This window comes from Cydia pomonella, chromosome 17 (genome assembly GCF_033807575.1).
Source record: "Cydia pomonella isolate Wapato2018A chromosome 17, ilCydPomo1, whole genome shotgun sequence".
Lineage (NCBI taxonomy): Eukaryota > Metazoa > Arthropoda > Insecta > Lepidoptera > Tortricidae > Cydia > Cydia pomonella.
The window spans coordinates 7,558,526-7,578,357 of NC_084719.1; the positions used below are offsets into that span (position 1 = coordinate 7,558,526).

Consider the following 19,832-nt stretch of genomic DNA (forward strand, 5'->3'; position numbering starts at 1 on the left):
AATATTTAAAAAAATACAGATATAATTATATTATTTTTTTATAAATTTCTTAAATTACAGGGTATTATGGCATGAATCATTAATATACTTTCTTGTTTTTAAAAACTCTTTTTTTTTCAGAAATCTTTTAAGAAACCTTCTCAACTTTTTTATCAAGATTTTCTCTTAACACTTTTTTAAGGTTTAATACAAATAGTAAAGTATGACTAATATCTACATGGGAAATCCATGGTTTAAAAACAACTATTATATTCGTCAAATCAGACCCTGTAATTTAAATTATTAATTAATTAAGGCCTACTTGCACCATTATACTAACCCGGGGTTAACCGGTTAAACCTGGAGTTACCATGGTTACAGTACAATTTTACACTAGGTTAACGGTTTCATCGGTTAACCCCGGGTTAGGGGGATGGTGCAAGTGGCCCTTAAAAGTCTTAAAACCTAAGGCCCACATGCATGGTGCCCACTAATCCGGGCTTAAGCGGTAAATTAACTAATATAGGTATAATATAAAAAGCAAATATTTTTGGCACAATATTCATTCTTTTTCGAGAAAGTAGCGAGCAAAATAAGAAATAAAGCACCAACACTTCGTCATTACACTGGCCTGAGTTTAATGACCCCGATTTAAGTGAACAGTTAAGATTCAAGAACCAGGAGCGGTATTCGACTTTACTTTTTGACATCTTGTGACATTTCACATTTTAAGCAAAAGGCCAGTCCAATACAGTACCCCTAGTGTAAATTTGATCGACATCATAACGTGACGAACGCGTTTGCGTTAAGTCTCATTTTGTATAGGATTTTGAGTTTCCAAAACGTCCCGCTTGGCGCGCTCTTTCTAAATCCAATACAAAATGAGACTAAACGCAAACGCGTATGTCACGTTTCGAAATCGAATTTATTTACACTAGGGGTACAGATGACGTCGGAAACGTTCGTATTTGTCATACTACTACTTCAGTCAACCTCAGTACTTTTTGTACCGTGACTTAACCCGATTCGAACTTTGAGATATTTCAAAAATTTGCTAAAGATACCACATAATTAGATATGTCACTATCAAACGTGACGTTTCTTGAAACAAAAGTTCGAATCGGGCCGATAGACTGAAATAACAAAACACATTCGTTTTCGTGAAAATACGACGAAAAATAATTATGCACTACATCTGCACTAGATGTTTCAAATATCTCACTTGAAACCGTACTGAACAACGATTTTCCTTGTTCGCAAAAATCGTCTACCTACTCTTTTCCAATGCGACTTCATTATTGAACAGGGTTTATAAAACACGTTGTATTACGTTACTAAGCATACGTATTTTATCCAAAATGTTGGGAAAATGCCAATGACATTCAGTCAGAGCAGAAAACGAGGGAGGTCTTTGCCCAGCAGTGGGACACCAAAGTAGGCTAACAAAAGAAAAATGCGTTACATTGCAAAACCATAAAATAACATCAAGCAATATGGGCCAACAAAAGTTTTAATTATTTCTCATGAATTTAGAAATGAAAACCATACGAAGGATCAATGTCATGGGCTATGATTAACCAAGTCAAATATACCCTTTATAAGTAAAGTGCAAAAAATTAAGTATACCGACTTTCCAATAATTGTTCTAGATTCTTGAACTTGCCTCATGGGGACAGCGGCATTTACTTCGTTATAAATAGCCACTTAATTACGAGAACGTGGCAGTAAGGATCTGTTTAATAACCTGTACAAACAGCAACACTCTTTAACTGTCCATCGGTGGACCTTATGCCTTTTGTAATAAGGTCCACCGATGGACATCAGTTAACAGTGTGGGCGACGATGGTACCATACCTGTATATGGCTTACCTGTACCATAGACAAAAAAACATACGAAAGTATGTATTTACATTTAGATACTCGTATTCTTAATCCATCTAAATAAAACTATAGTATTTAAAAAGGATTGATAAACCCATAACGATTGATAACGTTTTATTCAGAGCACGGATTACAAAACCGTCCTACGTGTGTAGTTTATTAATTTCAGATTTGTATAAAGTCATTTTTTCGGCTATCGCATACCGATAGTACTTACAACCAAATTAGCTTGAACCCTAAATGGCTCAACAATCAAAGTCCGTGACTGTACATGAATTAACTTGTTACCACATCCCATCGGTACCCATAACTACTGTTGATTAAAAATAAACAATCATAATTTTTACTTAGTTCGGGACTTTAAAAGATAGCACTGACTACATATATAACAAAAAGTACCTACTTACCATCCTAAATAAGTTCTCATGAATTAGTAATACCGTGCTAATATATTTTTAGAGGTTAACTGGGATCCTTGCTAAAATATAATTATTGCTTTTAGCAATTGACCTTTGGATAGAAAATATTGACAATAACAATATTGTAAGCGATATTGAAGGCTAGATAAGTAAATGGACTAAAGTCATGATTTTTTCATAGCGGCCCTAACTTCGTAACTTCTAGACTCATTCTCTACATGTTCAACTACGTATCTGCCAAAATAATGTAAATTTGGATCAACAATACCTATAGCCGTACCAGCGTAAACTCGATCGCAGTCCATCTCGCTCGCACTAATGGATTGGTGAAGACTCCTTGCTCCATCGATTATTGGTAATCCATCCCAATCAACGTTTGTACCAAATGTCATAAAAAATCTATTTTTCATGTCAATCATTTTACTTTGCACCCCTAATTGACCCTAAGACCTCAGTTATTAATTAATTAAAATTGTCCTCAGCCCTCGAGTTAGTGGGTCCAAAAGGCCGTGTCCTCGTGAGTCTCCTCTTCAATACCATGTTCATCCTCGGAGGCGTCACCGTGACTCTCCTCTCCCTGTGGCTGCAGAACTGGAGATATCTGCTTTTCATCATCTACACGCCTGCAGTCTTTGTGTTCCTGTATATGTGGATGCTGACTGAGAGCTTCAGGTACTGTAACATCATGTTCATCTTCAGAAGCGTGACCGTTATCTTGTGCTTATGGCTACAGAACTGATATCTGATCTCCATTATCTACACGCCGGCCGCCTTCTTTTCCCTAAATATGTGAATGCTGACCGAGAGCTTCAGAATCAGCTTTATGATGTCAGAGCTTCAGGTACTTTGACATCATATTTATCCTCAGGAGCGTAACCGTTATCCTCTGAGGCTATAAAACTGGAAATATCTGCTCTTCATCATCTACACGCTGGCCGTCTTCGTTTTTCCGTATATGCTAACCGAGAGCTTCAGGCACTTTAACATGTTTATCCTCACAGGAGTGTCCGTTATCCTCTTCCTATGGAACTGGAGATAAGTGCTCTTCATCATCTACACGCCTGGTGTCTTTGTTCCTATATATGTGGATGCTGACAGAGAGCTTCAGGTACTTTAATCCCTGTAGCTGCAGAACTGTAGTTTTTTTCTCTTCATCATCTACACTCCCGTCCCAACAGGCAGTCAGTGCCCCAACTTAAGTTAGGGCACCAATTAAATATTACAAGATCTTAAAAATGTAACGCCATTAATGTTAAGGGCATCAAGATAGTTACTGACTTTCACTATCAGCACTAAAATCTGGCAACTTTGTTACCTTTGGCTAAGAAGAAAATACATAAAGATTTTAATTAGTTTTCTAGCCGCCAGCAAAAATGTTACTCTTAAGAGGATTCCACCAGTGAGCGGAACTGTGCAGCACAAGCATATTCAGTAGAAAAATGCTTGTGCCGCACAGGGGTGGAATCCCACCTATAAATAGATGACAATGATGAATATATGTTTTTTTATCCAGATGGTTCTTCAGTAAAGGACGCTACGATGAGGGCCTAAAAGTCTTAAGTAAAGCGGAAAAAATGAACAACGTCGTGGTACCCAAAGAACATTACGATCAAATCGAAAAGCAAGCCATTCAGCAAAGAGACGCAAGAAAATGCGAGAACATTGCTACCAACCAATCATCGTTCAAGCAGATTCTGACTTCCAGTATGATTTGGAAGAGAGTTTTCACCGTATCTTTCCTCTGGACATGCTCTACTTTGGTCTACTATGGCTTGTCTATAAATGCTATAGAATTGTCTGGGAATAGTTATCTGAACTATATTGTGGTGATCGTGATCGAGGCGCCGGCAAATGTCTGCAAACTTATATTGTTGGATAGATATGGACGAAAGAAGGTGATTGCTATCGCGTTCTTCTTGACAGCTCTGATATTGATCAACTACGGATTCGTCCCTGGTAAGTTCAAAACATCAGTATTACATAGAATTTAAAGCGATGTTAGTAATTTGAAACGAGTATGGATTATTTTCATTTATCGGATTGGGTTTAACACATTGCGTATTTGCAAAGTCATAGGTAGGCCGATTTCTTTTTGCGTTCGTTTTTTTTTCATCTGATATTAATAATATTTGGTGAAAAGATAGTTCCCCATTCTGCAGTGTAAGCGCTATTTCACCGTATCTACATCCTACTTACAAAGTTTCCTCTGAATTACGAAAACGTACCATACATACTTATTTTCGAAACTAAACGGAAAATTATCCCTCTTCAAACCAGCCAAATTTTATCCAAATTTCATGAAAAAAATCGACAACGAAACAAAATGGCTGCCGTTGATAGAAAACGCCAATCAAAAATTAAATCAACCGATACATTTTTTTCGTCCGGCGTTTGTCGATGTACGATTGTCACCTTGGCTATTTAGAAGCAGAGCAGGAGCGGTTTATTATAAATAAATTAAAAATTAAAAATAATATTAAGCTTAGCTGGCAATAATTGTTTGCTATATTAAAAACGCCCATCCTGTTTAAAAAAAAAAGTATTATTAACATCGAAACTAATATTTGCCGGCTATGGACTCAGCGCAAGCTTGTCATTAAGGATATTTGACACATTAAAACAGGTACCTGTAAAAAAAACTATTTTATCATTCCAAAGGTAACAAAACAACCATGAAATCCAGAAACCGAGATAGGCGGCCCGATCCGAAGAATGACTAAAACACGTTTAAGATCTTGGAAAGATGTTTAAAAGATTAATAACTAAACGACATGTCAAAATTGATGTTTATTTCAATTCCGTTGTGATCCCAGTAAGATCTATGTACGATATTTCTAACGTCAAAGTGTAATTGGTTGCCCGAATCGAGCTGCTTCTGTCACTTATACGACCATCCTCAAATTAAATATAAGCGCCTCCCAAACATGATGACTACATGCTTTGAATTATTAATAAGTTTTCCTGTAAGCGAAACTCAAAAAAAGAGCACACGTTTTTATCCCTCGGCTAACATTGGAGTGCATTGACTTGGAACTTAAAACCTGACATAATGGTTGCTTACTGGATATCGTTAGTCGGGTTCCTCTGTATGATAAAATCTTTATAACCAGGTAGCAGTACCTGTAGCTATTTCTAGCTTTACTAAAAATAAATGAAATAGTGAAATATTTTATATGTATTCACAAGGGTAGACCTTTTCCCCGAAATGGTTAAATTGGTGAAGACACAATATTGGAGAAAAAAACATACAATAGACATATATATTTCTAAATAAATAAAAATCCATTACAGTATCTTAAAATAAGTACTTAAAGGTATACAGCTTACTGCTATATATATGTTAATGTCCAATAGATGATAACCTTCTGTCACCTCAATTGTCAATAAAGCAAAAAAATTACAAGTAACTCATAAGTCTACCGTAGCGTAGGTTCTTACCACGTGACAACATTTTATAAGCTAATACCTACATTTGCGTCCTATTTAATTGTAATTGCGCCACCTATGATAGGTGAACACAGCATGCATTAATAGTAAGCTACTTACTGTAAACATTAAAATAAGAAAACGAATGGTCATTTACTTATAAACTAAAAAAACTATATTCAACAGTAAATAAACTAACCTAAAATCGACAATGTGGAATGTCAAAAGGCACCTCAATCGGGAATGGAAGCAAATTTATTTTTAAAACTATACAGGCTTTCATATTATTCATTAATATATATTATAGCATTCATATCTTAAATCATCCGTAATTTTCAGACGAGTCCCTAAAACCATGACGTTTATTTTGTCTTGTTAATTTTACTAACCGGCTCTGTCAAGACCTTAAAAGCTTATAAATTGTGGTCAAACAACCTATAACTCAACACGTAAGTACAGTCAAGGTATTAAATATCGACACGGACAAAGTGCCAAAAATATGTACACACATTTTTAATGCATGGGCAATAAGGTCGTGTATACATATTTTTGGCACTTTGTCCGTGTCGATATTTAATACCTTGACTGTACATATAAGTCTTTTGTATACTCAGACTGGCAGTGTCTATTTAATAAGTTAAGGTGCAGTAGGTTCAGAAAACCGATTAAGAAAAAGTCGTAGCGCTTTTTTGGATCACAATATGGCTGCCATAAGTTTAATTGGCAATCTTGATACGATGTGATTGAATACTTGATAAGTACAGTGTAATATGACTTGAGATTTATGTGTTTACTGAGTTAAGATTAATAATTAATAACCATACCAAATCCAAGACAATGCCTGCAAAACTTCACGCAAATTTGTCTCCATGTTTTAGCGGAGCACAAAAACTACTTTCATATATGTATTTAGTTCATTACCTACGAATGAATCGGTTTTTACCAATCTTTGATACATCAATGTTAAATAAAGTTTGTCGTTTGTTGTTTGTCGATGTGGTTAGCGCATGGATATAACATAGCTCTAGGTAAGCTAGCTAGCACGACTAAAGAGCAACTGTACAATTTGTACAATCTAAGCGCTTCAATTTTGGAACGCCTATAACCTATCTGGAGCAGCTTATGATTGTTTTTAACTGTTTTAAAAATATATCTCACATTTCAGCTGGCATGTGGTCCCTGGTATTCTATTTGGGCGGCAAGTTCTTCATAACCCTCGCCTACAACTCTTTATACGTATTCGCGGCTGAAGTGTTCCCGACCAACTACAGGACGACGCTTCTCGCGCTGTGTTCAACTATAGGGAGGACCGGCTCCGCCGTTGCTCCTATGACGCCACTTCTGGTAAGATCACACTACTTCAATCAAGGTACTTCTGGCATGTAACTCCTCTGGAGTTGCAGGTGTACATAGGCTACGGAGACTGCTTACCATCAGGCGGGCCGTATGCTTGTTTGCCACCAACGTAGTAATAAAAAAAAAAAAAAAACGAGTTCTCAACACTGTTCCCTAGTTTTACCATGGATGGTTGTAATGGGTTACAGGACAACGCTTCTGGTTTGGATTGCTAGCTCCGTTATCTAGTCCACACATTTTTCATCACTTGAGGACTGGGTTGATTAAAATTAGAATTCGAAGAGTAGGCACTTTCTATTTTTTACAAATCTACACACAGCTATCTTTGTTTTCATATCAATGATTCCAAACGGACTACAAGAGATTCTTCAAGAAAATCGATTTAGCAGCACGTTTGACACGATGAGGTTACGAAATGTCGTGTTCGCGGTTAAGTCCCACTTTGTTTAATGACGCTAGACACAACTCTTTGAGCCATTATACATTATCCGACACGACATCAGTGTCGGACCCGGCGTCGTAACGACATCAAAGCAGCAACAGATTATTTAAGCGCCACACCCTACACCGACGAAGTCGTGGCCGCAAACGCTTACCAATTTCGTACACTTTAGCTTGCCCGATGTCCGTCTGTTGTCATTGATGTCTACTACGATACAGATCACCGTCAGATAAGTTCTGTACATATATTATGATCGTTTTGTCTACGTGACAGCGTGATAAAACGGTGTCCGCCACTTTCTATCCCGCGCTTTTAAGAGGTGACAGTTATTGTATCACGTGGATGAAAAACCTTCCATAATACGCCTGTAAGGTTAAGATAGTCGATTTTTTCACTGTGCCCGTCACTGTCTCGCTTACATACTTGTTAAAACGTGACAGACATGATAAAGAGTCGACAGTCGACCATATTAGCCCTACTGTACTGGACATAATATGCCACCCCAAATAATCGGCACTACTTTGGTCACTTGCCGCCCATATGAAGCACAGATCTTTAGTATCTTTACCAGGTCGTCGCTCCATCTTGTCAGCTCTCTGACTCTATCAGTTATGCGTATATCGTATCGGAAAATGTAAAAGGGCTCACTTTTGCCAACCCCATGGTGATTACAGAATTTACAGACGTTAAATTTGTTTGTTCGCAACACTGTTTATGTTTCATCGAAATCTTGATATTTGTGTTCGACTGAACTTGGGTTTGGTTCTAAACTCAATTTAGCATTTTCCATTTGAATTTCAACGCGGAGCCAACTTACGAGTACGACTAAGCGGGCCGTTTTTGATGTAATGTTTTACTAGCAAGTTTGTTTTAAGTTTTAACTGACATGTTGATTTGAGTTCGATTCTGAGGACTGCTTGAAATTAATATTGTTTTAAGAGCGATGTTATAGGTAGACTTTCTTGGCGAGTATATTTTTATACTGTAAAAATTAAATTTGATTTATTTAGGGTAAATTTTATATCACAAAAAAACTTTTAAAAGACTAAATGTAAAGTATTACATTACTCCATAGGCCTCGATCAATAAAAGTCGACTTCAGGGCCACATGCACCAATCACTAACCCGGGGTTAACCGGTTAAACCTGGAGTTACCATGGTTACCAGTACAATTTGACACTAGGTTAAAAATTTAACCGGTTAACCCCGAGTTAGTGGGATCAACCATATTCCTACAACATATTTGTGCATCACAAATAATCATAATATATTACCATGCGTTGAGAAATCAGTGCCAATGCCCTTTATGACACGCCCTTTAAATAGTATGACGTCAGTTTCCTTGACCCAACGAACCTATTCCCACGCTGAACCTAATCATAATCGCCTCGTGACTATTTAGTCAAACGCTAATAAGATTATCATAATTAATAATTACTACTATCCAAGGCAATACCTACTTCGCCTTTTTACCACAACCTATTTTTAAACTACTATGAAGTTAAATTCTACGTTTTGCAATGTTTTAGCTAGTTATGTTATAAACAAGTAATTGAGTGCGACCACAACACTAATCTCAAGACAAGAGACCAATTATAGTTACGTGACGATTATATTAATGAATTATATGTTTAATCTTGCATTTAAAATATACATATATACATAAACTCACGCCTGTATTCCCAAAAGCACTCGAAACTGCTAGTTGCAGCACCACTTCTAGCAATTAAGGGGTTTTAAAAATAACGAAATTGTGAGAATCGTATTGCATTCTGACTGGTTGCTAACCCATATCGCCCACAACACACTTGAAACCATATCCCACAGACGACATCAAAGACACCCACGGGAGGAAAGAAATGGTGAATTAAACATTTAAAACATATTAAATAGGTACATACTTACAGAAACCTAGAATACTGGGGAATTTTAAACATTCTTATTGTTAAAAACAAAACAACAAACAAAATTGCAAAATATCATCATATCATATTCATGTCATTGAAATGGTCTAACGATGTAACATAGGACATATGTACATCTAGGAACTATATGTAGGTAATTAAGTTAAGCAACCCCATTTCATTTTACAGAATCGTTTCGATGAGAAGTTTTCTATTCAATTAATACCTAGTACAGCAAGGTATTGTAATTGTAAACATAAATTCGTCAGATCACTGGTCTATCCGGTTCGAAGGACCAAAAAAATTGCGTTTAGTTTTATAAATTATAAATGATGTTCGATAGTAAAAAATTGTGTTGTCTTCTACATCTACGCCTAATCTTATACCTTTAAACGAGCAATTCGTATATATATGTATATATATCGGGCATCACGGAAACGGCTCTAACGATTTCGATGAATTTTGCTATATGAGGGTTTCCGGGGACGAAAAATCGATCTAGCTAGGTCGTATCTCTGGAAAAACGCGCATTTTTGAATTTTTATAGGTTTTCCGAGCAAAGCTCCCAGATATTAATATTATGAATGCCAAAGTAACTTTGTCTGTCTGTCTGTGTGTTACCTCTTCACACTTAAATCGGTAAACCGAGTTAGATGAAATTATAGGATAGTTAGTTATTTACTTAGTTAGATAGTTTTTATCGATTAACATAATCATCCAACGCAGACGAAGTCGCGTGCAGAAACTAGTTTGATATAAGTAGCATTGTATTAATAATGATATTCATTATTATTCATTGTATTCTGATTCATCGGTGTTTTCTATCTAGAAATCACGTCTAAGTACCTACAAAACACTTATATTGAGCTTACTGTGGGATTTGATCAACTGTGTGATAATGTCCTATAATACAGTAGGTATGTCTCCCACCATGGGACTTAAATTCAAGGCTCAATTCTACTCGCTGAATCAAGCTACTTTTACTATGGGGGCAACCACGAATTTACGAAAACGAAATGTTGGCTCTTCCATACAAAACATCGACATCTAGCCAATGTGCCAATCGTTTACGCTTCGTAGCGAACGAAACGTAACTGTCTCTGTTGCACTAATATGGAAGAGTGATAGAAAGAGATGACTACGCTACGGAGCGTTAACGATTGGCACGCTGCCTAATCACCCTGATCAGCCAACATGTATGAAAGAGCCAAAATTTATACGCGATTTCGGGGTTGATTCCATAATAAAAGTGGCTCCGTGTAGCGAGTAGAATCGAGCCCTGCATTTACTCTACGATGAGAGATTGTATTTATTTATTTTATATTTACGGTCGCTTTAATTTCCAGGCGCGCGTGTACGAGTACCTACCAACCATAGTGTTCGGGGTAATGGCCGCCATGTCCGGCCTCCTGGTACTCACGTTACCAGAGACCAACAACCAGAAGCTGCCGGACTCGCTCAAGGAGGCCCAGGATCAGGATAGAAAGGATGTGCAGGAGGATCCCGATGTTCGGGAAACTAGTAAAACTAGGTTATAACTTAGCGTTTTTTACAACTACCTATACTTATAAGATAATTTATAAATTTGATTAACACGGTTATCGTGACTGCAGCTCATACACTGTAAGGGCTTGAAAATGGAGCAATAGGCTCATCTAAACATGACGTGCGAGTGACTAAAATTACGTTAGTAACCGTAAGATTACCTTAGTGTAAGTCCTGAGTGGACGCTAGAGTTGGGCGTGCAGCGGGGCGGGACGTGCGGCGTGCATGTTAAACAAATGCAAACGTATAGGGGCGGCCGCAGTGCACGCTGCTCACATCACTTGTGAGCCCGACGCCACGCTGCACGCCCCACCGAACGCTCCGCTTCGAGCGTCCACTCAGGCCTTATACTTAATGTTCGTATGACTCACGGCAGTATAAATACTTTAAATTCGATTCTTTAAAGATCTATTAAACTAAGGGTCTGTTTCACAATGTCCAAGTAAAGTCCTCAATTAGCTACTTGCCACTTATCTGACGAATAAAGTGATCGTTGGGGTTTCAAAATCTTCAAATAAGCACCTCTGGCAGTTAATTTATTTGTTAATTAGCTATCCAATAATTTACCCACTCTTTGTGAAACAGACCCTAAGTCAGTTAATAATGACAAACTGTTAGTAATTTAGGTGTGTTCTAGTTTTTTGATTTGGCATAATTTATCTTTATCCCTAAGTTAGGCGAGTACGATCATACCTGTAAACAAATAGTGAAAATAACTTTAGCAACCACGTTGAACGTAGAAGTTGCTAATATTTAATACAAATATACCTACTGGTGCTAAATTACGACGAGGGACCTTCCTGAATATAACATGATTATATAAGTAAAACTAACCTAGATTTATAATAATAACAATATTTGGTAACCTAACCTAAAAGTTGATAAATTAAATAATTCGTAAGTTCTATGACTATCATCTAGGGCCCATTTGGGTAACGGTATCAGGCCAATATTATTATTAATCCATAAACTGGGATTTCTCAAACGGTATTAGTCTAATATTATTAGTGTGTTGCCGTGGTAACCTATAACAACCTGACAGTTCGTGGACTTATGAGTATGTATGTAATTAGTTGGTAAGTTTTCTAACACAATATATTATTGTTAAAGAAATAAATAAATGAATGAATGAATGAATGACTAATGTCTAATACCGTTCGAGAAATGAGCCCCTGGGGCTCTAAATCTTTAACTCAACTCTCTATTAGATTAACATTCGAATTGTCAGATCGTGTTTTATGACAACACACTAATAATATTAGTCTAAAATCACCTAATACTATTCAAGAAAAGAGACCTTCAGGCCAATTCGAACGTACCTACACTGACATTAGAATAATATTTGAATCGTGTTATTTAGTTATCGTGCATTTCGCTCGTACTTGTCCGTGTATTTGCACAGACGAGACGGACGATAAACGATAACTAAATAATATGATTCAAATAACTTCATGCTGTCAGTGTACGTTCGAATTGACCTGGGGCCCATTTCTCAAACCATAATTAGTCTTATTAGTGTGTTGTCATGGAAACCCATAGGATTTGACAGTCTCTGGACTAATAATATTACCGTTCGAGAAATGGGCCCCTGCTTGTTGGTGTGCGTTTTCGGCGTTCTATTTTATACAAGTTCCTCATCATACTGTTTTGCTCTCATACCTTTTACTTAACGTCTCTTTTTGTAAAATAATTTTGCTTGTAATTGATTCAACGGTTCACAACGGTTTAAAAGTCATTCTAATGGCGCCTCCCTGAAATTGGAGGTAATAGAATTTTGTTATACTAATTCGGTATGAAATGTTATAATTAAATCATTAAACTGTATTTTATCGTATCAAATTAATGTATCAAACTTTGATGACTTACGAGTAAACAATTTTAACGTGTCTCGCCACAACTGTTCCTCGCAAAAGCATTTTCATTTATACAATGCCATGACTCGCAAGTAATAAATAAACAATTTTGCACATACCTTATAATTATAAACGGTATAACGTTGTTAAACGGAACTCAAAAACTTATTTATTGTATAATCAATGATTTTTTAAGGCATTTAAAGGCAGGTATGGTATGCGGATTATTTGTACAATTGACATGCACTTTATATAACTCATCCTGTAACCATTAAATTATTATTCACTAAAACGGAACTTAATCGCGTATAAATTAAGTTTTAGGGGCATGGCACACTGCGTCCGATTCGCACGTCACGAAGTTTGAGCGAGACAGTGCTATGCGGGTATTATAGCGACATCCCGCTCGCACGTCAAATCGGACGTAGTCTGCCATGCCCCTTAAAATTACCTAGTTTCCTAGTTAATGTTAAATTTGATAAACAATACCAATTGCGCATAACGTTGATGTAAACTTTAGCCGGTCTTCTCCGAGACCACAAAGACATTACCGTCCTCGAAACGTCGAAAATAATTTAAAAAAATATGTTATACGCCATTAGGTAAACCCGTTTCCGTAAATAATAATGTGTGATAATCGTAAAAGATTAACTCAGTGTCATTTATATATTTTATTTCGGAACTTCTAGTAAAATACTAAGTACAAATTGGCCGGATAGAACTCGCCTTAAGACAGTGTTATCTTTTGGTTACGCCATTTTACTTTCTGGTTGTGATATAGCATAAGTTGTAATTTAGAAATAAGTATAGATTAGTAGTGTTTATATGTTTGAATACATATTGAAATGTATTTTTTTTGGTAGAGTCACCACTTCACAAAAACTGGCGCCGGTTATCTATAAAAATGTTGGCAAATTAAAAATCTAGAATTAAGTATTTTTTTGTTAAAATAGCAGTAGCCTTTATTACGAAATAGCCACGATTATGTCATAATATGTCAAAATATACCCTTATCAAAATGACAGTTTTTTGTGGTTTTTTGGTGCGAGAATGGTTTACTCTAGGCAAAAAATTGGTACAAACTTTAAAAATAAACTATTTGAAAAAATTTCAGCCCGTTTGGTGCTAAGTATCTATTTTAATTCATAGTTTGGTACATATTTTATAATAAACAAACACACAAAATCATTGCCGCACTCAAAAATATCCGGGGTATTGTTATTACATTAGGTATTTTGCTTTGTTCAACAATGCTATTATAACTCAAGATAGGTTATAGGCGTTCCAAAATTGAAGCGCTTATCTTACACAAATTGTACAAGTTGCCTTTAGTCGCGCCTAGGCAAGCGTGAAATGTGCACGTGCTAACGAGCACACCAAAAGGCAAAGAGAATGCAAAAAATAATCAAAAGTAACATATTAATATTTCTTCGTAGGTATAGAAATAAAGAAGGTAGTATTTTTTGTGCTCATAAGGAGTATGAGTGTAACCTATCTATAGTTATATAATATAATTGTTGTTCACTTCGTATCCTAACATTTTTTTGTGTTCGAAGCAACACTAACCTACAGTCGGATGGCGATCGCAGCAGCTTTGTCGTTGCAGCGTTCCTGCTGCATCATTAAAATTCAAATTTTAAATGTTTATTGCATATCACACTTTACATTATTAGGAGAGGCTTATAATTAGGTGGGTTTACATGTGACACCCTGCAAGGGCACAGCAATATACTTAAACATGCATATAAATTAACATTAACGCGGACGATGTAACTTTCAAACTTCTTAATACATAACGTAACGCTTTTTTAGATCATAATACAGTTGCCAAAAAATATGAACAACAATCTTGGGGCCTCTCTAGTGATTTCATCGATCCGAAACCTGATTAAACAACTTTCGGTTAATAGAAAAAAAACACAAACGCACCATTAAAAAATTGTTGAAATTTTTGCTTAAAAGCTAGGAATTTTCTTCTGTGCCTTAAGATTGGTAGAGAATGCCTCATGGCATTTAGTTGCCCTTTTGTCAAATAGATAAATAAACCTAAATAGGTATATGGTTATCGCTTCTAAATAATGGGCAATTTTGTTATTGATCGAACGCTACAGCAGTAACGATGCAACTGAGGCCCATATCTCGTACGGTATTAGACTAATAATATTAGTCCACGTACTGTCAAGTCGTATGGGTTACCATGGTAACACACTAATAATATTAGACTAATACTCGTACCGTTCGAGAAATGGGCCCCAGCAATAATGTTGCAACTTGCAGTCACTATCGGAATATACTTAAGCACAAATTAGTCGCAGCTATAGTTCGTGCATTCGTGCATCCACGTCACGACAGATGTGTCAACAAGACAATACGAGTCAAGGCGCGCGTCTTCGTGTACGACACGATCTATAAACCTTAAACCACACTATAGGTTATAATAGATGTTTGCCTTCTGAGTTAGGTAAGCGGTGAGATGAGTATTTTCAAGACACAAGTACAATAAATCATGATATAGATTGACCTTGTAATTAACTGTGTATTGACTTATTATAGCTTTATATTCTTTAGTACGTGTAAATTGCGTTTAATAAAGTAATAGTTAAATAATTAATTTACCGTTTTTGCTTCAAATTGTTCTAAGCAAAAAAAGTTTTATTTTTAATTAAAACTTAAGTTCTCGTAGTGGTTGGATTGCAAAAACCACACTTGTGAATTTTACATAAATAAATAAATAAATAATAAATAAATAAATATTATAGGACATTATTACACAAATTGACTAAGTCCCACAGTAAGCTCAATAAGGCTTGTGTTGAGGGTACTTAGACAACGATATATATAATATATAAATATTTATAAATACTTAAATACATAGAAAACACCCATGACTCAGGAACAAGTATCCATGCTCATCACACGAATAAATGCCCTTACCAGGATTTGAACCCAGGACCATCAGCTTCGTAGGCAGGGTCACTACCCACTAGGCCAAACCGGTCGTCAAACATGTTGGTGTGTTAGTTTGTAAGCCTTGAACTTACCTTCCACGTCAAATTATGAACTTTGTCTACAATTCGAATTGGGTAAACACGTGATGAAGAAGTGCTAACTTGTGCTCAAATAATTTTGTAATCGTATTGTTTACCTACTGTATGTAGGAGAAACTACTAGGAGGTAGATGAAACTAATAGACGTAACGACGTTATTACGTCTATTAATTTTCTCTACCTCATGAAGTATGTTGGTCGATCATGACAAAATATGGTTTAAAGCTTGGAGGATTTAACAACTGAAGACGCCATGTCTGTAATTTTCTGTACAAAATAGTTTGCCGATGTATGCAGGGGAGGGGCACGTCAAATATAATAAACCACAGTCCATACAATAAGTACCTATTTTTAAGAGGTTTTCGACAGAGAGGTAAGCTTTCAAAGGCGACTCCAGTTGTCAAGTCCTCCAAGTTCTAAAGCACTTGTTATTGTTGCTGCAATTTATTCGTTATAAAATCTAGGTAGACAAGTAGAGACAATGGATGGACCCATAACATGACGTTTTAGAACTATGTACTTATTTGTTTATTCTAAGAAAACGAAAGTGTAATAATACAGGAAAATGTATAGGATACGAAATATTTTTGTGTACGATATACAAATATAATTAAATATAATAAGGTAGGTATTTCATTTCACAAATTTGAATTTGACCGAACGTGTTTTTTTCTAAAAGCGTTGGATTTTCAGAAGAGTCACAAATTTAACCTAAACCTAAGCTAATCTACTTCTACAGTGGGTATGCATTTTACTTCATTTAGAAAAAAGTTTTTTAATAAAACACATTCGTTCAAATGAAAATTTAGCAAATGAACGGACAAAATTTGCGCTAGGATCTAAGGGCCCGTTTACATATTGATTAATGTTTAGTGCGAATTCTTATAAATTTATCACTAAACGCAAATATCAAACTAGCACTTAACTATATTTAATGTGTAAACAAGCTTTAATGTTTGAAATGACTGTGTACTTAAGGCAAGAATGGTATTCGACATGTATTTACGAGTTTATGATGACAATCATATCATATATATAGGGTCTATATAAAGGTTGAATCACACCCAACTTGTCAGTTAGAAAATTCAAATTTTCTACGGGGATCAACCCTTCGCACCTACAATTTCTAATTTTGCCGCCATTTTCTACTGCCAAAGTGGCTGTGCCAGAGTATATAAGCGGGTTTTTATAAAAAGTGAGGATGTTAACTGAGTTAAAAAGTAGCACTCCTTGGAACTAAGGTGCTAAAAACTGTCGTAGACCGTTGTTAGTATTAGGTATTATTGTAGATGTAATAAATTATAAAACACCAACCATGTGAGCTAAAATTTTTTGCACAAAGATTGTTCAACAAAATAAACAACATATATTTAAAGTAATTTTTTTCATTGCAACACGCCACCATATATCTCCCGAAATGTGCATTTTTCATAAACCGAAATAGAACATTTTAAAAGCATCACGTACGGATTTTAATTTGGAAAAAAGTCTGCGTAAAAAGTGACGTATTAAACAAAACGGCTAAGCATGAGTCGTATCTACATACCAAAAGGACTCTGTCCCACCGGTGTTCCAATGTCACTGGCCAATTTTAATGCGAGTTTTAGTTATTCGATCTGTTTCCGATATGATACTGTTCTGTCAGTGTCAAAAGTGACATTATTTTAACCAAAATTGTCACTTCACATATTAGTATTATATCGAAAACAGGTAAAATAACTAAAATTCGAAGAGGCCTATTAGATACACAGGGCCTACTACGAGCCACGTTCGACGTATTGCCTCCTGTCACACTTACGTACGAATTTACAAATGCGACAGAGAGGCAACACGTCGAACATGGTTCGCGGTAGGCCAGGGCGCTCTGTTATTGCTTTTAGGGGGCAGAACCTGCTTTTTGTCATGGCCGCTTTATTACTTTTAATTCAGGCCACAAGGTGCCAGACCATACAAGGTCCCTGCCCCTATTAAAGATGACTCACGTAAGGTCCGGATCCGGGCCGGGGCGTCCAACACTTCGTTTTCTATGACGGGTGATCGGTGATCACGTGATGGGGTACAGCGGGTATTTTTGATACGACCACATAATCAAAGGGCAGTTTCATAGGTTTTATAAAAAATGGACGACTTTTATTTTTTCATACAAAATAATTCAGCAAGCAATGTATCACTACTTTGTTCTAATTCAAAACGTCTCATTAATGACGCGACGTCACAACTGTTACAAGTGATCATGACGTACGAAATACATGTACATTGCGCTCGAAAAAAATTCAAAAATTAATTATGCTCTGGCAGTGAAGACTAACCTACAAAAATCTTTCAGAATTGTTTTATAGCACTAAAACCTACGTCTAGTTTAAGTTTGGGGTTCTATCAAAAATACACACTGTATAGAAATCGAATTGCCGGACAGACGGATTGTTGTTCTAGCGTGAGTCATCCTTAACAGATAGAGGTATCGCCAATAACGGCCTATCGTTTTGTTCACGGGACCCTAAAAATACTCCCTTTCGCGTTCACAGTTTGTGTAGCGCGTTTGGAACGTGATCCCATTTCCCAGAACGTGACCGGCTGGACTTAATATTATAAATAAATAAACGCGTAAGTGTCCGCGAACTGTGGCGCGGTTTTGTTTTTGCACTTAAGCAACTATAGGTATGGATTGGTATGGACTACTGATGTGCCATGGGAAGTTTCAAAATTTTGTGTTTCCACATGGAAAGTTTTCGGAAATTTATTATATTATATATGTATGGGGATCGCAAAATTCCATTTCCCAAATGAAAGTTTTAATTAATAATAATAATAAAATCATTTATTTCGTATAACAAGACCCATAAATTACTAATTACATAATATTATTAAAATCTATTTTAAAATTAATAAAAAATAATTAAGTAATTAATTTAAATCATTGTCAAATCATAGCATCACTAATAAGAATAAAAATGAAATAAAAATTTAAATGTCAGGTTTTGAAATAATAATAATTTAAAATATTAATTTAATATTGGAACGTGCTAATAATGCCCAATTTAGAATTTAGAATGTAATTAATTCATTTCCTGTTTTTTTTTTTTTAAACATTTTAATTTGTGTTATTTCAAGTAGACACTACTATTTAAACTATAATACTACTAAACTATACTATTTAATATTTTCCTGAAGCGCTGGTGGCCTAGCGGTAAAAGCGTGCGACTTGCAATCCGGAGGTCGCGGGTTCAAACCCCGGCTCGTACCAATGAGTTTTTCGGAATTTATGTACGAAATATCATTTGATATGTACCAGTCGCTTTTCGGTGAAGGAAAACATCGTGAGGAAACCGGACTAATCCCAACAAGGCCTAGTTTACCCTCTGGGTTGAAAGGGCAGATGGCAGTCGCTTTCGTAAAAATTAGTGCCTACGCCAAATCTTGGGATTAGTTGTCAAGCGGACCCCAGGCTCCCATGAGCCGTGGCAAAATGCCGGGACAACGCGAGGAAGAAGAAGAAGACTACTATTTAAACTATAAATTGAAATAAATGTCATATACGAAGGAAAGAATTACCAAGCCAAGGCCTCAAGCAAGCAAGTGTCCAGAGCTAGAATCGAACCAGCGTCCTCTGTTTTGGTACGCGACTGGGGGTCTACTGCGAAAACCGAATTTTGCAAATTGCGGGGATCTTTCTCTTTTACTCACACTAAGACGTAATTAGAGTGACAAAGAAAAATGCTCGCAATTCACGAACTTCGATTTTCGCGGTTATAGCCCAGATGCCTGACCGCTCGCGCTTGTTGTTTGCTCGATGCTGGCTGGAAGCCTTTCTCAGTTTTTCCTTCGTAATAATAACATTTACTTATTTCGGTTTACAATTTATTATTAATCAAAGATTGCAAATGATCTTGGCCAAGATCTTGTTTGTTAAGAGATATAGTGAATAGTGATATACCATCTCTTAACCAACGGTTTTTCCACTTCTAAATATTTTCTATTCT

At 36.2% G+C, this 19,832-nt stretch overlaps 1 protein-coding gene across 1 annotated transcript in view; it reads left to right on the forward strand.

Annotated features, from left to right (window-relative positions):
• Positions 1-12,022, forward strand: part of LOC133527136 (organic cation transporter protein-like) — a 48,179-nt gene extending 36,157 nt beyond the window's left edge. Inside the window, exons 4-7 of the mRNA XM_061864022.1 lie at positions 2,762-2,951; positions 3,793-4,235; positions 6,871-7,049; positions 10,754-12,022. Of these exons, the coding sequence (XP_061720006.1) occupies positions 2,762-2,951; positions 3,793-4,235; positions 6,871-7,049; positions 10,754-10,945 (1,004 nt within the window). The 3' untranslated portion in view covers positions 10,946-12,022. The remainder of the gene's footprint in view (positions 1-2,761; positions 2,952-3,792; positions 4,236-6,870; positions 7,050-10,753) is intronic.
• The last annotated feature ends 7,810 nt before the right edge of the window (positions 12,023-19,832 follow it).